We start from the raw sequence: 20,474 nt of genomic DNA on the forward strand, positions 1-20,474 counted from the left end.
TATGGGCTTTCTCCAAATCTCTTCATTACGATCGTTAATATTACACAAGGCATCCTTCTATACCAACTTTATTAGTACACATCTTATATAAAAGTTATTTTGACACACACACACACACAAACTTGAAATAGTACACAAGAAACAAGAAAAGTTCAAATCTCGGACCAAATGGTGGTTGTCATCTCAGTTGGGGTCATCCAAATTTGCTAACACCAGGAGGAAGAGGCGGCACTACCTGTAAAAATATTAAATGGGATCAAACTTGAGTTGTCCTTGAGCAGAAGACCAATTGATAAATAGGAAAAGACTTGAGTCTATTATTTATAATCTATCAAGATACCTATTTCCCTACACCATTTGCATTAGACCTCAATTTCTTTTCATATTTTTCCCTTGTTATATTGAACTCTAGAATTTTTTGAACTTAAAGTTTCTTTTTTAATTTCACTGGTCTTTGTTTTTTTATTTTCCTTCTTAAACTAGACTCTTAAAGAAGTTGTCCTTCAATCCATTTCTCTCTTCTTCTTTTTTTCTTCTCCTTTTACTACAGTGGTTTATATTTGTATGAAAACAATTACCCAATTCAACGTTTATTTATGGTACAGACAAGATAATAATACTTTCTATTCTTGAATAAGGAAAAAATTCCTTGAATATTTGAGAGAGTTGGATATTTACCTTCAAATGAACCTTGCTACATCATTTGCGAAGGAATTCCAGTTTGATCTTCTTGATAATTGCCAGAACTTCTTTCATGTTCAATCTTTCATTGGGAGTTTCAGTTGTACAATGCAATGCCAACTCCAAAATAGAGGACACACAAAGCAACCTTTTCTGGAAATCAATCTCTTCTGGTTCCATTAATGTGACATCAATAATCTCCTCCGGTGCTGCACGTAGTGAATTATAGACCCAACTTCTTATGCTCAAATTTTCTTTAAACATTTCATCATATGGCCTTTTTCTTGTGAAAGTCTCCATGACCATTATCCCATAGCTATACACATCACATCTTCTAGAAACTAATCCTACTGTTCCGTACTCTGATCCAATGTTACTAGAGTAATTAGTTTCTTAATGTGCCAAATAAATAAACGAAAATCATAGGTATATATTTAGAAGATATAAAAACAGTTGAATCTACCTTGAATAGTAGGCAAAAATAAAATAAATGAAGGTACAACCAGAATGAAACAAGAGTAAGGAAATTAACTGAAACAATATTACTGGAAGTTTCTTTTTCTTTATGGTCGTATGCACAAATATAGAGTTTGACATTTATATTTCGATGTTTTCAATACCATATTTTTCATGCAAAATCTGTGATATATTACATCAAAACTTACATAAGCACTAGTTAATGTACAATAACACTTCATAATCTATAACGAGAGACCAAAAAGAAAGTTACCCGGTGCGATGTAGCCCATCGTTGCAAGTGTTTTAGTATGAGCAATAGATTCCCCTTCTCCTAATAACTTCGCCTGGCCAAAGTCACTCACATATCCAACCAACCTTTCATCTAGCAAGACATTGCTAGGCTTCAAGTCACTATGTACAACAATTGTTACATAACCATGATGGAGATATTCCAAAGCAGATGCAACATCGATCATTATGTCTAATCTTTGGATCATATTCAAGAAGTAACCATCAGAATGTAACCACTGCTCCAGGCTTCCATTGGGCATGTACTCTAGAAGTAAAGCTTTAAAATCCAAGTTAGTACAACTGGTGATAACTTTGGTAAGATTCGTATGGCGAAGGTTGCGTAAAACTTCGCATTCAGAATCAAAACTCTTGAATGCACCTTCAATCTGTAAATTAACACTTTGATTGCCCAAACCATCCCATTTGCAAAGATTCCCTTGTAAACAGAGCCATAACCTCCAGAGCCTAGCAAGTTGCATTGGTCGAACCCTTGTGTTGCCCTTTCAACTTCAATGTATGAAATCCTTGCTAGTGTTGTTCTTGCAGGTAAGGATTCGACTTGAGTTGGAACATTTCTATTCGCACGTCTCCTTAACATAAACACAACAATTGAGGCAAGTTCTATCAGGGAAGCTCCCAATGGGACAAGTATAATCAGTAGCAATTTGCTTCTCTTTGACTGATGAAGAGACCTAGTCATACAAGGCCGCAAAAGCGAATCGCCGCATAACTCTTCATTTCCCATAAAAGATTGAGAGGTGAAATTAAGAAAAGGTCCTTTACTTGGGATTTCCCCTTCTAATCTATTGAATGATACATTGAAATCCTTCAGATATCGAAGTGCCTCTAATGATTTTGGAATCGTACCTGAAAGAATGTTATTGGATAGATTCGCTGATTCCAAACTTATCATTTTCCCGAGTGACTCCGGAATAGATCCTTGCAACTCATTATAAGCCAAAGAAATATAAGCTAGATACTGCAAGTCTCCAACTATGGAGGGAATACTTCCTGAAAGGCGATTCCTTGACAGATCTATGAATGTTATGTGATTCAAGTTACCGAAATCAGGAGGCAATGAACCAACCAAAGAATTATTTGACAAGTTAAGCTCCAAAAGATCTTTGAGGCTCCACAGACTCATGGGTATGTTAGTGAGCCTATTTGAATTTAGAGAAATATATCTCAAAGAGGTAACACTGCCAATGCAGTACGGTATCGGACCCGAAATTTGATTATATGACAAATCAACTGCTCCCAACTCCGGCAATTTGCAAAGGCACTTCGGCAAGGGTCCACTTAACCTATTATCAAAAAGCCCTAAACGTTGAAGATTGTGTAAATTACATAATGTTCTTGGCACTGATCCCGTCAATTCATTGCCGAATAGGGACAAAGTGATTAATTTACTTAAATTCCCAATTCCTAACGGTATCTGGCCCCTAATTTCACAACGATATAAATAAAATTGTTTAAGAGAAGTGGAGAGATTACCAATGGAATGTGGAAGAACACCATTCAGAGGATTATCCCCAAATACTATAGCTGTTAAAGATCTGCAGTTCACCAATGAAGTTAAGATACTCAGATGTGGAGACCATAAGTTATTATTGAACAATCTCAGATCTTCAAGTTGTCTCAAATCCCCCAACGAGTTAGGAATTTTGCCACTCAATTTGTTATTAGCGAGATGTAATCCCTTTAGATTTGAGGAATTGGAGATTGAGCTGGGTATAACTCCACCAATGTTGTTTCCACCGAGAAACAATTTCTCTAGGTTTGTTGGCCAGTAGCCTGGAGCGGATGGAAGACAACCCGAAAGGTTATTGAATTCAAGTGACATCACTCTTAGTGCAGAGATATTGAAGATCTCTTCCGGTATGGAACCACTTAATTTATTATCATCTATAAATAGTATCTCCAATTTGTAAAGATTCCCCATCTCTTCCGGTATATAACCACTTAATTTATTATCACCCATAGATAGTATCTTCAATTTGTAAAGATTTCCCATCTCTCCAGGTATAACACCTGTCATATCACAGAGAACAAAAAGAATCCAAATTAATGATATATTTTTTATTTTACGGTTAATTTCTTTAAACCGTTTGTAATTTGATTCAGTTTCGAATACATACAATTTTTTATGTGTTTAATTTTATTAAATTTTAAAAAAGAGAATATATATGTTTGTTGAAAATATTTGTTCAGCCTTTGATTATAAAAGAAAATAGACATCATATTATACTAAAAGTGGAAAGTTCCTACTATCAAAGTTGGATTACCCTTTTGCCCTGCTATAAATTAAAGTGTAATAAAACATAAAACATCTAATATAATAAATATTAAATACTAATATTATCATTACATGAAGGCTCAGTCATGTTTAGGAGCCTTAAGTTATTTTTTGTAAGGAATGAAATCCTAATTAAAAATGATTAGTGAATAAGAAGATCATAAGTCTTAATTTAATGCTCCACGTTCACTTATCTAAACGTGTGCAAGGTAATTCCTAATTAACTAATAATATTTAAGTGTGAGTGAAAAAAAAGTTGAGCAGTTCTATTTTAATGCTCCCCATTCACTTCTCAAGTTAAAATGTCCTTGTAAAGTTAGAATGATACTTTTCTCCTTCAAACAAACACAAATATAATTATAATCATAATGAATATTTAAAAAAAAAAAGTGGTACATTAAGACGATCAGCTTTAGGGAGGCTTTTGGTTTTCCCAAGAATAATCCAAGCTTAAAGCAATTTATTTCTTGAGAAATGGATGACGATGGTAGGCTTTATATCATATTTAGAGACCTTATAAATTGGTAATTAGAGCATTTATTATTCAAACTAAACGTAATCATCCCTTCAATCCAAGGGAAACCAACATATACACAATTAAAGTGTTACTAATGAATTATGGAATTAATTAATCTGTTGTAAAAACCCATTAGATGCTCAATTTAATTTTGATCAAGCATGATCTTTTATAAATAGACTTGAAATAAAGTGCTTCCGTTGAACATATGATTTTTTTTTATGAGACCAATCTATTCAGCTCTAGCAAAAACTAGGAAGTCATTAGTATATTAATTTATATATTAGAAAGTTTATCCTGAAATATTTATAAACTTCATTATATTACCCTTTAATTGTAGGAAATTTATTGCAGCAACCTTTCAGATGAATCTTTTAAATTCTCATGCATTCTTTTCATCTTCTAGTGTTGAATTTGAAGAGTTGCTTTTAACAATTTAATAAATTATTCATTCAAAGCAGTACATGAACCAAACTCACACTAATTAATTTCTTTTCGTATAAATTAAGAGAATTGTAAAGTTGCATTAAATAAGTTCATTGAGACTAGATTCATTTGACTAGTTTAATACAAACCAGATTTATCTAATAAAACACATTATTCTTACTGCTATAAAAGGCCAAGCAGGATGAAACTTTTCCTTTATCACTACCCAAGAGGTGTTGCTTAAGTCTTGACTCTTGACGTTACTTTTGAATAATTTTAGACATTGAACTAATGCACATATAGTTGGTGCCTATGCTATACGCCTGTACCAAGACCATAGAAGTGTGGATATGAGAGGATGACATTAGGATGTTGGTGGAGCAAAGAATCTTGAACAAATTTTGTATTGACAATCGGTGTGCGTTCATTCTAACTTAATTATTGTGAAGAATATAAGATTGTTTTTAATGTAAATGACAGACAGAGTGAGACGTAGCAAGACACAGGAGGGTGAGGTGTTATCACACAAAAAATTTAACCTCTGTTTTCTCTATTTTCATCGACCCCTCCGTAATAATGATGTATCTTTTATTCTTGCACTTTGTTATTTAGCTAAAATAGATATCTTTAAAAAGCATTACTCTTTGATAGCAATATTTGGTATACTTTCTTGTGGTTCTGTTTTCCTATCAGAATTTTTTGTGACGTAAGAAAAACAATATACATTTATAATATTGTATTTCTTCATGTCATGTTAGTATTTTTTTATATTGCTATTATATTTTTAAAGTATTGATGAAGTTTGTAATGCAATATATCAAATTAATTCGACATGATTATTTGGATTTAATTATATTTTATAACTCAACTTATTTCATAAAATATATATGTAATGAAAAAATAATTGTCTTTAACTAACAAATTTTCTAATGTCAATTGCACGTGCCCCATAACTAATTTATTGAAATATGTATCTTTTGTTCTGCTTTTCAATCAAAGGCGTGTGTACAATTTTTCAACAAGAATATTTAACTTCTTTCTTAAATTATATTTAAATATAAATACTTAAAAAGAATTAATTTGTAATTTTAGTTTGTCTTTTAATACTTATATTATTATATACTTAGTTACAAATATATATCATAGGGAGTAAAATTTCGATAGTACAGGTGGTGTAAGTGTTTGATTTTAAATATATACGAAATTGAATCATATTACCTGGGTGTTAGCGTAACTAACCTTTAATTTTACTCTAACTTCTATGCAACCGCTAAGAAAGAGTATATATGGACTTAACAAGTTTATTTGAGTGCCCAAATTTACCAGTGCATCGATATATAGATAATGGTGCAATCTATAATCAACTACTTCCCTAGATGATGCAAGGCTAGCCTGGATTATCAAACAAGAACATTTTGCTTAGGAATTACCTGTTAAAGTATTGCTCGACAAATCCAAATTTTCAAGCTGTCTCAAATCCCCCAACGAGTTCGGAATTTGACCACTCAATTTGTTTTCGTAAAGATATAATTCCTTTAGATTTGAGGAATTGGAAATTGAGCTGGGTATGACTCCATCTATGTTATTAGAATACATAAATAGTTTCTCCAATTTGTGAAGATTCCCAATCTCTCTGGGTATAACACCTGTCACATCATAGAGAGCAATCCAAATTAATGTTATATTTTTAATTTTACCGTTAATTATATTAAACGGTTTGTAATATGATTCAGTTTCGAATAGACACAATTTTTTATGTGTTTAATTTTTATGAAATTAAAAAAGAGAACATATATGTTTGTTGAAAATCTTTGTTTATCCTATGATTATAAAAGAAAATAGATTTATTGAAATATGTATCTTTTGTTCTCTCTTTCAATCAAAGGCGTGACTATAATTTTTCAACAACAGTATTTAACTTCTTTCTTAAATTTTATAAAAATGTATGCTTAGAAAGAATTAATTAATTATATTAATTTGTCTTTTAATACTTATATTTTAATATATAGTCAAACCTCTCTATAACAACATCCGCATATAACACCACCTCTCTATAACAACCAAGTTTTTTCGGAACCGATTTTTTTGCTATATTTTACTTCTCTATAACAACATTTTACCTATAATAACAATCAACTTTATAACAGTACGCTATTTGTAAAGTTACCCTCATATAACAACTATCTTATTTTTTTGGTAATATAATTAATCATCTTTATAAAAATAGAATAACTATGATTACCAATAATAAGTATAGAGATTATGACCAAATATTTAATAAACTATTTATGACTAAAAAAATCATATGAATATATATATATATATATATATATATATATATATATATATATATATATATATATATATATATATATATATATATATATATATATATATATATATATATATATATTCATTCATCATTAATCGATTTTCCTTCGTTACACAAAGTGTGAATAAACCTAGGATTTGGCAATTAAAAATGAAAATTAATTTGATGCATCTTTTTTGCCTATTACAACGAAGTATTATTTAAATGTCAATGTTGTTATCGGTATATAACAATCATTCTCTATAACAACTGAAAATTTTCGAACCCAACAATACTATTATAGAGAGGTTTGACTAAAATTTCGATATTACAAATGGTGTAAGTGTTTGATTTACACCATCTGAAGGTTGCCAATATCTTTAGGAATCTCACCATATAGATGATTTCTGCTCACATCGAGAGAAACAAGAAATGAGAGGTTTCCCAAGTGTGGTGGAATGGTTCCAAGAATGCCCATGTCCGCAATATTTAGTCTCTCACCCTACGGTGGCGAGAGCCGCAAGTGACTCCAATCCAATGGCAAGCTGAAGCTTGAGAAGACCAATTTCGGGTTAAGGGATGAGAAGAGTTTAGAGTAAAGCTGCCTTTGAAGGCAAGAAGAGCTGATTGATCTGTGGTTATGTTTTTGCTAATGCATGTCTCTAAGAAGTAGAGTTGCAAGACTACTGCTGAAAGAAAGAAAGAATATGCTCTCTCCATGTGTACAATTGATTGGTATAATAGTATTAGAATTTGTGTAGATTAAATAAGGAATAAAGTATTCACTATAAATAGGGATAAAAGGTTGTTAAGCAATGAGTACCTTATTATCAAGGAAAGAGAGCTACTGGGGCCAAAGAAGTGTCGTAGATGAGGGGTTGTAAGTTTTCCAGAGGCATGGGGACTTGACTTAAAAGTCTTCTGAAAGGACTTGATAACACGTTCTTTTTCTTATTTTCCTTTGATGTGCGACCTGACTGTCCGTCTTTGGTCATGAAGCTTCTTTCATGTTGTCCAATAGCATACTCATCTTGGTCCACAAAATAAATATCATTTTGATTATTTAAATTATAACAGAAGAAACACATAGTGATGTCAAAAATCAAGATGAAAAACTATTAACCAAATTTGATCAAGAAGAGCACATTGACACCTGCAGCTAGGAGTGTACATGGACCGGGTTGGTTCAAATTTTTTAAACACCAAACCAAACCAATTGCGTCGGGTTTTTAAATTTATACACCAAACCAAACCAATAAAATTCGGGTTTTTCAACCTCGAGTTTTCTCAGGTTATTCGGGTTTTTTTTCGGAATAATCTTGATACAAAACATATAACTTTTACGTTAAATGTTTCTTTAGTCCTAGTAAGATACAACTATGTAATATTAAGGTGTTTCATAAGAAAATAACACAAAATGTGAGAAGAGTGATGACATTGTATTAAAATATTCAACAAAAGAAAATAAAATCGGTTAAAATAAATATTGCTAATTAATAAGCCATAAAGAAAATGACCATAATCTAAAAATACTAAGTCATGCTAAATAAGTACGGCTAATAAGTATTAGTTACATGACAAGAAAAAAAAACTTAAGTTCTTTATTTTCACTCTCTAAACCAATTATGCAAAACTAAAGAATAAATATCCAACATTATTGTCATTTCTATGGGTAAATTGAAATTCTTTTGTTAGTATTAGTGTTGAGTTGGTTTTGGTTTGGACTTTATATGAGTTACTAACATCCATAGGATATAAAACTTATTCACATTCAAAATCTTAAGTTCAAGTTTGAATAATATGATAATAGATGAAAAACTATGAAAAAAATTAAGAAATATTTATAAATTACATTACAAATAAATATTTTTATGTATAAAATATTTTAAAAATTGAATACATATAATGTCGAGTTAATTTGGTTCGATTTGACTTTTTTTTAGCTAAAACCAAACCAAACCAAATCAATTATGGTCGGTTTTTTTTTTCCAACACCAAACCACTAGTAGGGTTTTTTTTTCTCGGTTTATCGGTTTGATGCGGTTTATCGGTTTACTTTGTACATAGGTAGTTCCGTGAGTTTCGAACCAATCACGCTCTTTTCGTCGTTTCTCTTTACATTCCACGATTTCTATCCTACTCTCTAGGTGATCTAATTGACTATTCAGGTGATCCATTTGACTATTCAATCTCCCTACCTTGTTGTTCATATCATGCAACAACCTCATCAAATCAACAATTGTAGGTTCCCCGGTGGGAACTTGCATTTCTCCACCTTGATTAGCCATTAGTACCTATTTAAGAAACTCAACAAAGCAAGCAAACACGTTACGTTAGTTAAAAATAACTCACCAAACGCTCAAGTATGCGCACCTTTTGAATGCCTCACAAATTGCTTCGGCTAATGGTTGTATGCTTGTTAATCCGGTTGGGTCACAAGGTACCATTCACTACTCGAGGTCAAGAGTGGATTCTTATCGACTCGAAGAAAGAAAGGACGACTCAATTTAAAGCAAACGCACTTGAATCAAGAAATTAGTGATGAAGTTGTAAAACGAGAAAAGAATGAAAAGAATTGGCTTGAAAGAAAGGACTTAAGAACTAATTAACAACCAAGTAAGAATCAATTACTAGTTGTTAATTAGCTAGGAGAATCAAAGAAATGAGAAGAAGAAGTGAACAAACCTTGGCCAAAGACTTAGACAAATTTGGGAAGTTTTTGGCCAATACTTAGAAAATTCGGAACTGCTTGCATCATGTTTTTATAACGACCATAACTTTTTCTTCCGACCTCTGATTGATTAACTTCTTGTTGATTCAGAAAGTAGCCTCTCTGAACTTGAATTTACATATATTATGGGTTCCGTAACTCCTTATACACACAAAGATATGCCCCATCAAAGTTAGACCAAAATCTGTCAACACTTAGAAATTTTTCTAAGTGTTGGAAAATCCTACTCTATGAATTTGGACCCCACGCGTGCGTCATAGGCACGTCAGACTGCTGATGTCATTGCTGACGTGGCGGTTGATGTGGCACTTTTGTTTTTTTAAAATCAGAAATTTAGACTAAGTATTTCTGATTATTTTTTTTTGTTGGGCCCGAAAACATTTTTTCACAATTTTATTTGACAACTTTTGGATCAAATGACCCTTTGGAGAGTCTTCTTCCTTATGAAGATTTGAAGGTCTTCAAGAACACAAGAACAATTCAAAAATTTAACTACCCTCAAACCAACTCCAAATTAGCTCAAATTTCGAATTTAAATTATCTTTGATGTAGAGAATAAAACCCAATAAGTTTCAACCTTCAATTTCAACCGAATCACAAGACCCACATTTTAAGTTCTTGAGTTCTTCAAAGCTTCAAACTTCAACAATGGTAGATCCTTCAAAAAGACTCCAAATTACTTCAAATTTTGGATTCTTAACCTTCCTCACTAGGAGAACACAACCCAATGACTTTCAAGCTCTAATTTCTACTTCTTCTTCAAAACCCACTTTCAAGTTCTAAAACCTTCAAGCTCCAACAATGGTGAATGACTCAATATGACTCCAAATAACTTGAAACTCAAGATCTAGACTCAAAAAATACTAAGGAACTCAAATCTAGTGTCAAAAAACAACAAACAAAGACAGATCAAACACGAATTTGAATTTTCGATTTTTTTTTTTTTTTTTTTTTTTGAAATTTCGATTTTTTTTTATAATCAAAACCCAAGACTAGATTTGGTGGAACAAACCTAAACTAAGCTCTGATACTAACTGATACAATATTAAGAACGAAAAATGCAAGAAAAGAAAGGATAGATAATTTAACAACCAAAGTTATATAAAACTAAGACCTCTAAATTATCATAAAAAGAAACACCAAATTCTTAAGGTGATCTCAAAGGAAACAAAGCCCCAAACAATCAACCTTCTCAACAAAGAATTCAACCAAAAGCTTCAACAAACTCTCATCTCTCATGCTCCCAATGGAGTCTTACAATTTCACAACTTCAATATTTCATATCATAAAAGTCTACCAAATGAAATAAACTAAGATAGTATTTATACTAGATCGAAAAGGAAGAATACTACGGCTATTACAATAATACCCTTTATGAAGTAAGAGTCTTGTTTGGTTAGTAGTCTTCTCAAAAGATTAGAAAGACCTTCTTCTCCCTACTTCATCCAAACGAGGCCTATACTTCCATTTTAGCATATTCTTGAGCTTCATGCCTTTAATCCAAGCACCTAGTAAGTCTCCAAAGACGTGATCCCTAACTCGGCTTGATATGGATATTCTTGATGAAGCTCGGCTTGTATCATAACTTTTATAGTAGTATATAATTGCAGTAAAATCATCAAACTTATTTTTCTAACCATAAAATCACTCAACTTTTACTTTGTTTCCTAAAATGAATTAAGATGCTAATGGTATATAAATAACTAAACTTTCTTTCCCATTGGACCCTGCATGCGTAGAAGAGAGCATATCTTCCAAACTCAACTACGTACTCCACTATCTTATCTGCATTGTCCATTGTTTCTTCATGGTTCTTTCATTTACTTGACATTAATAGGAGACTTGGTTGTGTCCAAATTTCAAGACTCGAACGATGGATAATAAAGATTCCATTTACGAGGAAGATATATGGAAAGAATTATCACCACTCATTTTTTAAAAAAAAATTAATTTTCGCACATCTCGTTTGATTTATGACATTTGACTCGACGACTATTCTTAATCTAATAATTCTAACATTATTTGTTCATGCTTGAACGTTAAAATTTACAAAGATGGAGTTTCTTTTGTTAAAATGGTTTAGAGAATATAATGTTTGTAAGAAGCTAGCCAAACTTGGTAATCAAATTGCCCTTACTACAGGTTGTAATATTTTGGAAGTTGTTACTACTAGTTAAATAAAATAAAATTTCAATTGTTAATAACTACACTACTATTGTTATATACTCTCGATATGTTCCACTTTATTTGACTCTACTTCTTTATTTAGTCTGTTCCAAAAGAATCTTAACAAGATACTTTTACAGCCAAGCAAATGCGACGATATGTTTAACATTACAAGTAGAGGTGTACATGGACCGGGTTAGTTCGATTTTTTTAAACACTAAACCAAATCAACTGCATCAGGTTTTTTAATTTATACACCAAATCAAACCAATAAAATTCAGGTTTTTCAACCTCGGATTTTCTCTGGTTATTCGGTTTTCTCGGTTTTTTTTTTGAAATAGTCTTGATACAAAATATATAACTTTTACTTCAAATATTTCTTTAGTCCTAGTAAGATACAACTATTTAATTAAGGTGTTTCATAAGAAAATAACACAAAATGCGAGAAGAGTGATGACATTGTAATAAAATATTCAACAAAAGATAATAAAATCGGTTAAAATAAATATTGCTGATTAATAAGCCATAAAGAAAATGACCATAATCTAAAAATACTAAGTCATGCTAAATAAGTACGGCTAATAAGTATTAATTATATGACAAGAAAAAAAAACTTAAGTTCTTTATTTTCACTCTCTAAACCAATTATGCAAAACTAAAGAATAGATATCCAACATTATTGTCATTTCTATTGGGTAAATTGAAATTCTTTTGTTAGTATTAGTGTTGAGTTGGTTTTGGTTTGGACTTTATATGAGTTACTAACATCCATAGGATATAAAACTTATTCACATTCAAAATCCTAAGTTCAAGCTTGAATAATATGATAATAGATGAAAAACTATGAAAACAATTAAGAAATATTTATAAATTACATTACAAATAAATATTTTTATGTATAAAATATTTTAAAAATTGAATACATATAATGTCGGGTTAGTTTGGTTCGGTTTGACTTTTTTTAGTTAAAACCAAACCAAACCAATTATGGTCGGGTTTTTTTTTCTAACACCAAACCAAGTCAAACCAAATCACTAATCGGGTTTTTTTCTCGGTTGTTTGGTGCGGTTTATCGGTTTACTTTGTACACCCCTACCTGCAGCCAGGGGTAGATGTAGCCTTTTGGCTAGTGGTTAATCTGAAATTATAATTTTCGACACAAAATATATATAATCACAACAAATATTATATCTAAATTCGTAGTATAAGTACAATGAGTTCAATACTGAAAATCTTACATATGGACCGATGTGTGAACTTCTCTGCCACTACAAAAGCAGGACACCATTCATCATTTTTTTTTTTAGAATAAGACACCTTCATTGTTGTGTTTACACAGCTCATACCGGAGAACAGAGTCCGGAGCCTAACGGGTATAAAAATATACGGTATTTATCAAAACGGAATGACAAAAAATTTATATACCAAAAGGGGTATATCGTGGGCTGATCTACGATATACCCCAAAAAAAATTTTCATCTGACAACGAAAAACAAAAAAAAAATAAAAAAAAATTGTATAACGTGGACTGATCCACGTTATACAATATAATTTTTTTTTCAGCGTTTTACAAAATAGGAGTCCGGAATCAAAATGCCCGAAGTGTTTTTTCCATACTTTGACCAACGATTAGTCGTGTGTCAAGACTCCTAAACGTTAATATTTTATCTAGAACCTGATATTTTTTTCTGCGTACAATAATGTAGGCCCAATACATCAAGGATACGTAGACGTTCGGATAGTCATTTTAGGGGTTGAAAAGGTGCTCGAAGTAAGTTTTGTTTGAAAAAACTTAGTGATTTTTCCATACTTTGACCAACGATTAGTCGTGTGTCAAGACTCCGAAACGTCAATATTTTATATAGAACCTGATATTTTTTTCTGCGTACAATAATGTAGGCTCAATACATCAAGGATACGTAGACGTTCGGATCGTCATTTTAGGGGTTGAAAAGGTGTCCGAAGTAAGTTTTGTTTGAAAACTAGTTGTAAAGTGATCAAACTTTAGATGGTCATAACTTTGCGCTCGGACGTCCGTTTTACGCGTTTTTTTTTAACCTGCGTATTTTTTCGAGATCTACGCAGGCAAACCGCCCAAGGCGGTTTTATCCCATTCAATTTCAATTTTCCCCCAAATTGGCCTGAAATTTTTAGTTTTATGTACCTATAAGATGATGATACGCAATAGATTTCAACGTAAAAATCCCGGGGTAATGTAGTTGTGAATATCAATTTCACTTCTGCGGTTTCAGTTTTTGAAAATAAAGGTGACTAATTTTCTGGACATATAAAGTTGACTAAAATAACCTTACAGTCAAACACTAAGTTTTTTCAAACAAAACTTACTTCGGGTTCAGGAGCGCGGACTACAACTAGAAGGAGGAATTAAGTGTAGTACGTGCAAGCAAACAGTTCATAAAAAGAATCGCTGCCCCGACAAAAATCAGTAGTTGTTGTTGCTTGTTGGTTTTTATGTTTTTTCTTAAGTTGTACGATCGTTATTTTTCTTATGTAATCTTCTAAGAATATATAACATGTCTTGTACCGTTTAATAGTTAGTATGTAATTTAACATTTACTAATCAGTTAATGTGTGACGTTTATTTAACTTATATTTTATTTTTTATTTTTGTTCGCATATATAACACATTTAATTATTGCATGTGTTAAAATATTTATTTGAGTTAATCATGCTTTAAAAATTAAAAAAATCAATAATTTTTTTTATTAAAAACATAACCGAATATGATTTAAATTTAGGCAACGTCTTACCAAGTATTTATTGTATAACGTGGATCAGTCCACGTTATACAATTTTATTTTATTTTTTTCGTTGTCAGATGAAATTTTTTTTTGGGGTATATCGTGGATCAGCCCACGATATACCCCTTTTGGTATATAAATTTTTGGTCGTTCTGTTTTGATAAATACCGTGTATTTTTATACCCTTTAGGCTCCGGACTCCCGGAGAACATAGCTAGTAAGCTTTGCATATCTTACCATAAAGAATGAAAATTAAAAAAGATTAGAATTTTCAAGTTAGCTTCCCCACTACCCTTGTAAGTAATTTTTGTTGACTTACAAGATTAGAATGTTCAAGGTTACCAGAAAACAACTACAGAAATATGGTGGCCGGATAGATTGGTATTCTCGGACCAACAATTGGTATTCCCGGACCAACAATTGCTATATTGTCTTTAAGCCAAAATCAGTTAATACTTAATATGCCTCACGTCGACATATAAATTTTCATCGTATTGTTTTTCTTGTTCAGATGTGTTATACCCTATTTTAATCGAAGTCAAAATAGTTTACAACATCTCGGTAATTCCGAAAGATAGGCTTATTCGGGCCAAAGTTAGGCTTGAAAGCAGAGTTTTCCATTCAAAATTCTGCCTAAGGTAGAGTTTTGCATGCAAAAATCTGCCATGCGAATCCAAACCTCTAACTTGCGTTTTTTTTTTTTTTTATTTACTGAGCTGGGGTTCAAATCCAGAACCTTAAGGTATTAAGCGAAGGACAAAATTAAACACCACCAATTTGAGGGACCAAAATTAAAGACCAGTGCTTTTGATGGCCAATCCACACAAGAAAATTAATTTTGGGAAAAAAACATAAACGGGCAATATGTTAAAAATATTTACAAAATTGCAGCAATATTATTTGATTAACATTTCATAACAGTTGCATTCAATAAGAGAATTCTTCCTATTCCATAATTTTAGGGAGTGTTGTGCTAATTTCAGGCTAAACTCACAATTGAGCTTTCCTCATCTTTTCTCCCTCTTCCAAAAGAATGCTTTTGCCACAATAATATTTTAATAATAAATGGGATCTTCCCCTATATTTTTGCTCATAAGATTATCTTCTTGGACGGTTTTCTCCCATTCTACTTCCCCTCATAGTTGATTAAATATATTGACAATGTCGTTTTTCCTTTTTTTTTTTTTCCCACTTCCTCTCCAGTCTACTATGGTTTCATTGTTCATTCATAAGTGAATAAAATTGTTATATAGAAAGTATACATCGAATAATACATTTTATATACCTAGTATAATTTTATTATATCTTGTATAATATATTGTATACCTCATATAATAAATGGTATACTTCGTATAATAAATTTTATACTTCGTATAATTTTGTGTGTGAACTAATAATATTTGCATATGCGATTATACCTTATATAAAATTGTCTTTCAGATATGTTTTTTGAAATTTATTTGGTGGATATTTTAACAATGATTGTATTTTTTAAATATTTTAATGACTCGTTCGTGTAATAATATTTTATACTTTGTCTTGCCCTTGTGCAAATCCTCAAGAACTCGTCAACCAAAATGGAAAAATGGAGAGGCTTTTTTTTTTCTTTTTTTCTAACCTGAGCCTTGCATAAATCCTCTGTAACTCTATCAACCAAGAAGGGAAAATGAAAGAATAGAGGGGATGAGTAATAGCAGGTGGAGGATCTATTGGTTGAAGATGATTGATATGTTAGTAGATGTTTATCTTAAATCAGAGAGATAAATGGTGTTTATCTCTTAAATGATGGATAAATGAAAATAAAGACTAAAAGATATGACTGAATTCCTGATTTTGGGTATATTCCCATTCGTCACATACTTATTTTAATGTGTTATATATATTGTTTTTGGAGAATATGAAAAATTCTGCTATTTATGTTCTTAATTTTTGTATCGTGACTTATCACGTAATTTTCTCATTAATTTTCCCATAAATTTACCAGGCCCTCCATCCTGAAACACAGCTTGGCCCAAATTAAATTGGTTGCATAGAATTGGGCTTTATATAGGCTTCTCCAACTATCAACTGCAACAAAACACACTGTCATTATATTTCATTCGTTGGATTGTCAACTACTACTATTAATTTTTAGTTATCAAGATTCTCTAAAATTGTAGGAACCGATAGAAATTGTTAATGATTTAAAGAAAGAAAAAGGTCTAGAGAGGAAAAAAAAAAATTGGAAATATGCACGCTATTAAATATTGAAATGATCTGACTAATTAAGGAGCTAAATTCGTTTTCCATGTTACTTATAAGAGTAAGACTAAAAATTTTCTACGTGAGACAAGCTAAAAACAGATGCCCCAAAAAGAAAAGAAAATATAAGAGGTAGTACAAACACAACTCTTTTTTAACATAAAAAGTACTCCTAATTGAGAAGCTAATTAAAGATTAAGGAGCTAGAACAAGGTGAAATCTTTTTTCTTCAGAATAGTAGTTAATTAAGGCCATTGGTGCATTTTGTGCTTTGAGTCAAGAAGGTGTTTGGTTACATATGAAAACTATCACTGGGACAGTAAATGCTCAATACCTAATGTTGAATTATTTAGTATAGTCTCGCATGAAAACTTTTGTTTTTAGGACCACTCTTTTTTCCCCTCATATTCCAAGTCATTATAAGACCTTATATGTAATTGATAACTTTTAGCTTTTCAATCATATTTAATTTATCCATTTTACTAAAGTAATTTGTCCGTTCATAAACTGCATTTGAACTTTGACAGGAAACGCATATTGTAAAAAAATATACCAGAGATTTATCCATTATGTAGTTTTCTTGCAGCTTTAAAACATAATTCAGAACTTGGTTTAGAAAACACAAGCTTCTGAATCAGGTGTCGAGGTTCAAAGATTCTTGTGATATTAATAAATTTTTTAAACCATTTAGTTATTTATTTCAATAGATTTTGTTATCCCCAAACTTACGATTTTTTTTTGTCATTTATTGGTTCAATAATGGAAATAAAACAAGATAAAAAGTCTCTCAGCTCTTCTTTTGTTTTCTGGCAGTTGAAAATCATATTCCTCGTTTTTTTCTTTTCAAAATTTCTTCCATTTTTTCCTGGCCTAATTCTAAAAAAAAAAACATTCATCAATAACTCGCACAGAAGGGGGTGGAGGCGGGAGGGAGAGTAAATGAAAAATAAAAAGTATTTTGTGTTGTAGTACGATAGTAAGTAGAGTTTACCAAACACATGCGAATATAAAGGCATCTTAAATCTGTATAAATGATAGCATTAACATAGTTGTAAATTGTAATCATGAATTCTTTTAATTTCTTCCTTCCATCTAGCTAAACTTTTAGGTATATATCGCCTACTAGTAATTGTTAGGTCGCTATATATTGACTAAAAACAGTACCAATTTTTTGTACTAAATTTTGGAAATGAGGATGGCCACACCCTTATGTATTTGGTAGTTGTTCCTATTCTTTAAGTTTTGCATTAATATTAGGGATTGGCTTCAACTTTTTAAAAACTCATTTTGTAATCGTGGTGTCAGATTCAACTTACGTGTTTTTTTTTAACTAATTTCATTGGATATCTGCTACTGCGTACATATATGGTAACTCTTTCAATTAAGACTTGAACAGATTAAAAGAAAATTAGAAATCACCTCGTATTTTTATCTCCGCTAGGATTTAATTTGAACCTGAGACACACTATAGTTCTTGACCCACTTCATTGTTCACTAGGTCACACTTTTGGATGCATGATTGATCCCAATATTAGATAAATTCATTTAATTAACATCTCCACACCACCCGCAATGGTGGCCAAGTTAGTCAAGCAAGTGATCTCTCAAATGGGAGGTCTCAGGTCAGTAACTCTCCACCCCCACCCCCTACAACCCTATAATGCAGTGACTACCAAACACACATTAACTGCACATATGGAAAAATTCATAATATAATTAATTAGTACTACAATTTAACTAAATATAGTAATTAGTTGTTATTAGATGTATTTTCATAGCTAGTTACTCTTAAATTCAATTACATGTAACTTAGATGTCCTGTGTGACAAAAAGGCACCACCAAGACTTAAAGGGAAGTTCTACAGAGTAGTAGTTAGATCGGCGTTGATATGGAGCGGAGTGTTGACCAGTCAATAACTCGTATGTCCAAAAGAAGAAAATTACGAAGATGAGGATGTTGAGATGGATGTGTGGGCTTACTCGAAGAGATAGGGTCAGAAATGAAGATATTCGGGAAAAGATGGGAGTAGCCTTAGTGGCAGACAAGATGCTGGAGGCGAGATTGAGATGGTTCGGACATGTCCGGTGGAGAGATACAGATGCCCCAGTGAGGAGATGTGAGAGGTTGTCGACGGAGGGTTGGAGGATAGGTAGAGATAGGCCAAAGAAGTATTGCGTCATAACCCAATCGGAGGGCCATGCCGAGTACCCAGAGCTAACCTACCGAGCACCACCTAACATGCTTTTTCTAATCATATCTCGATGGACCACATATTTAACTCATAATTATCATACTCTGTAAGGGCATGAATTCTTAAATAATAGCTTATCCATATGGTTATTATCAACTCTGCCCCATATATATATATATATATATATATATATATATATATATAAACAAGCCAAAAAGGTCTACAAAAATGATATACAAAATATGAACTGGTAAGGTTATAAGACATCTGACTATACACATATATCTACAAGCCTCTCTCTATATAGAGTACAAGAAATCATAAAGATGGGACAGGACCCCATCGTACCCCAAATATGAACACAAAAGAGTAGTACCACGAGACTGCAGCTCCGAAGCAAATGGAGCGCTCCTGAGAATCCGCTGATGAAGCACCTAAGGATCTGATCCGTCTCCTTGCCTACCTGCGGGCATGAATGCAGCGTCCACAAGAAAAGGCCGTCAGTACGAATAATGTATTGAGTATGTAAGGCATGACTAACAACATAATAAAGATATAAGGAGTATAAGATAAAAGAGATAACCAGTACATCTGATTGCCTCTTAAGGTGGATATCGTGCAAGCTTAACTTATCCTTTCAATACAACATCCATATGTATATAGTAAACTACCTGATAATATAGGTACATATATCATCAAATGTATAACATACTGCCTGGCCATATAGGCACGGTGTTATCGTCATTATCCCGCGTCGATGATATCATATGTTGCCCACTACAGTGTTATATACATCTATATGTTTGCCCAGCCGGCTATAGCACGACGCGGTGTGAGAAAATACATGCACATATATAATAAGCATGCATGAGAGCCTAAATGAAACGTTACTATTCTATCGGAGTGACGTAAGGTCAGTGAACCTCCGATTTCTATTATGGGATCATCATCATCATCGCTATATCTCACCTTGAAAGAACAACTATTATAGGATGAGATCAACAACAATGGATACAATCGATAATCACGTGACAGGATCAATAGTATCATGATAACATTAAGAACTTTAAGTTTTGGCATCTCTACAATTGAAATCATCATCATAATCGTCATCACAAGGAACATTGACAACAATATCATAAGAATCATGAAAATTATGAGCTTCTTTGTTTCTAGGAATAGGAATGTTGTGGATATCATATGCAGGTTCACAACTAAGGAATCATGTCTTTAGAAAGAAAGGGGTTAGCCTTACATACCTTGTCTCCTTAGTATATGGATCCCACGAGTCCTCATACGCTCTATGAATAATTATCTACAGTAAACGAAGTATCCGTATCAACGATGGGTTCATAATTTATAAGAGAACTCATTTGAACATTTTGTAGAACATTTTATGTG

The 20,474-nt window shown here is 32.0% G+C and overlaps 2 protein-coding genes across 2 annotated transcripts; both read right to left on the reverse strand.

Moving 5' to 3' along the window:
• LOC132622475 (receptor kinase-like protein Xa21) lies at positions 1-3,374 on the reverse strand. The gene is made up of 3 exons (XM_060337085.1): positions 1,412-3,374; positions 679-1,043; positions 1-235 (listed from the first exon to the last, which is right to left on the reverse strand). Exons 1-2 carry the CDS (start codon positions 1,908-1,910, stop codon positions 700-702), a joined length of 843 nt encoding a protein of 280 aa, XP_060193068.1. The 5' UTR covers positions 1,911-3,374; the 3' UTR covers positions 1-235; positions 679-699.
• Positions 2,007-9,269, reverse strand: LOC132624525 (LRR receptor-like serine/threonine-protein kinase GSO1). Its single transcript, XM_060339291.1, has 4 exons — positions 9,038-9,269; positions 6,101-6,316; positions 2,215-3,462; positions 2,007-2,110 (listed from the first exon to the last, which is right to left on the reverse strand). The coding sequence occupies exons 1-4, from the start codon at positions 9,267-9,269 to the stop codon at positions 2,007-2,009; spliced, it is 1,800 nt and encodes a 599-aa protein (XP_060195274.1).
• Positions 9,270-20,474: the final 11,205 nt, after the last annotated feature.

This window comes from Lycium barbarum, chromosome 12 (assembly GCF_019175385.1).
Source record: "Lycium barbarum isolate Lr01 chromosome 12, ASM1917538v2, whole genome shotgun sequence".
NCBI classification, from domain to species: Eukaryota; Viridiplantae; Streptophyta; class Magnoliopsida; order Solanales; family Solanaceae; genus Lycium; species Lycium barbarum.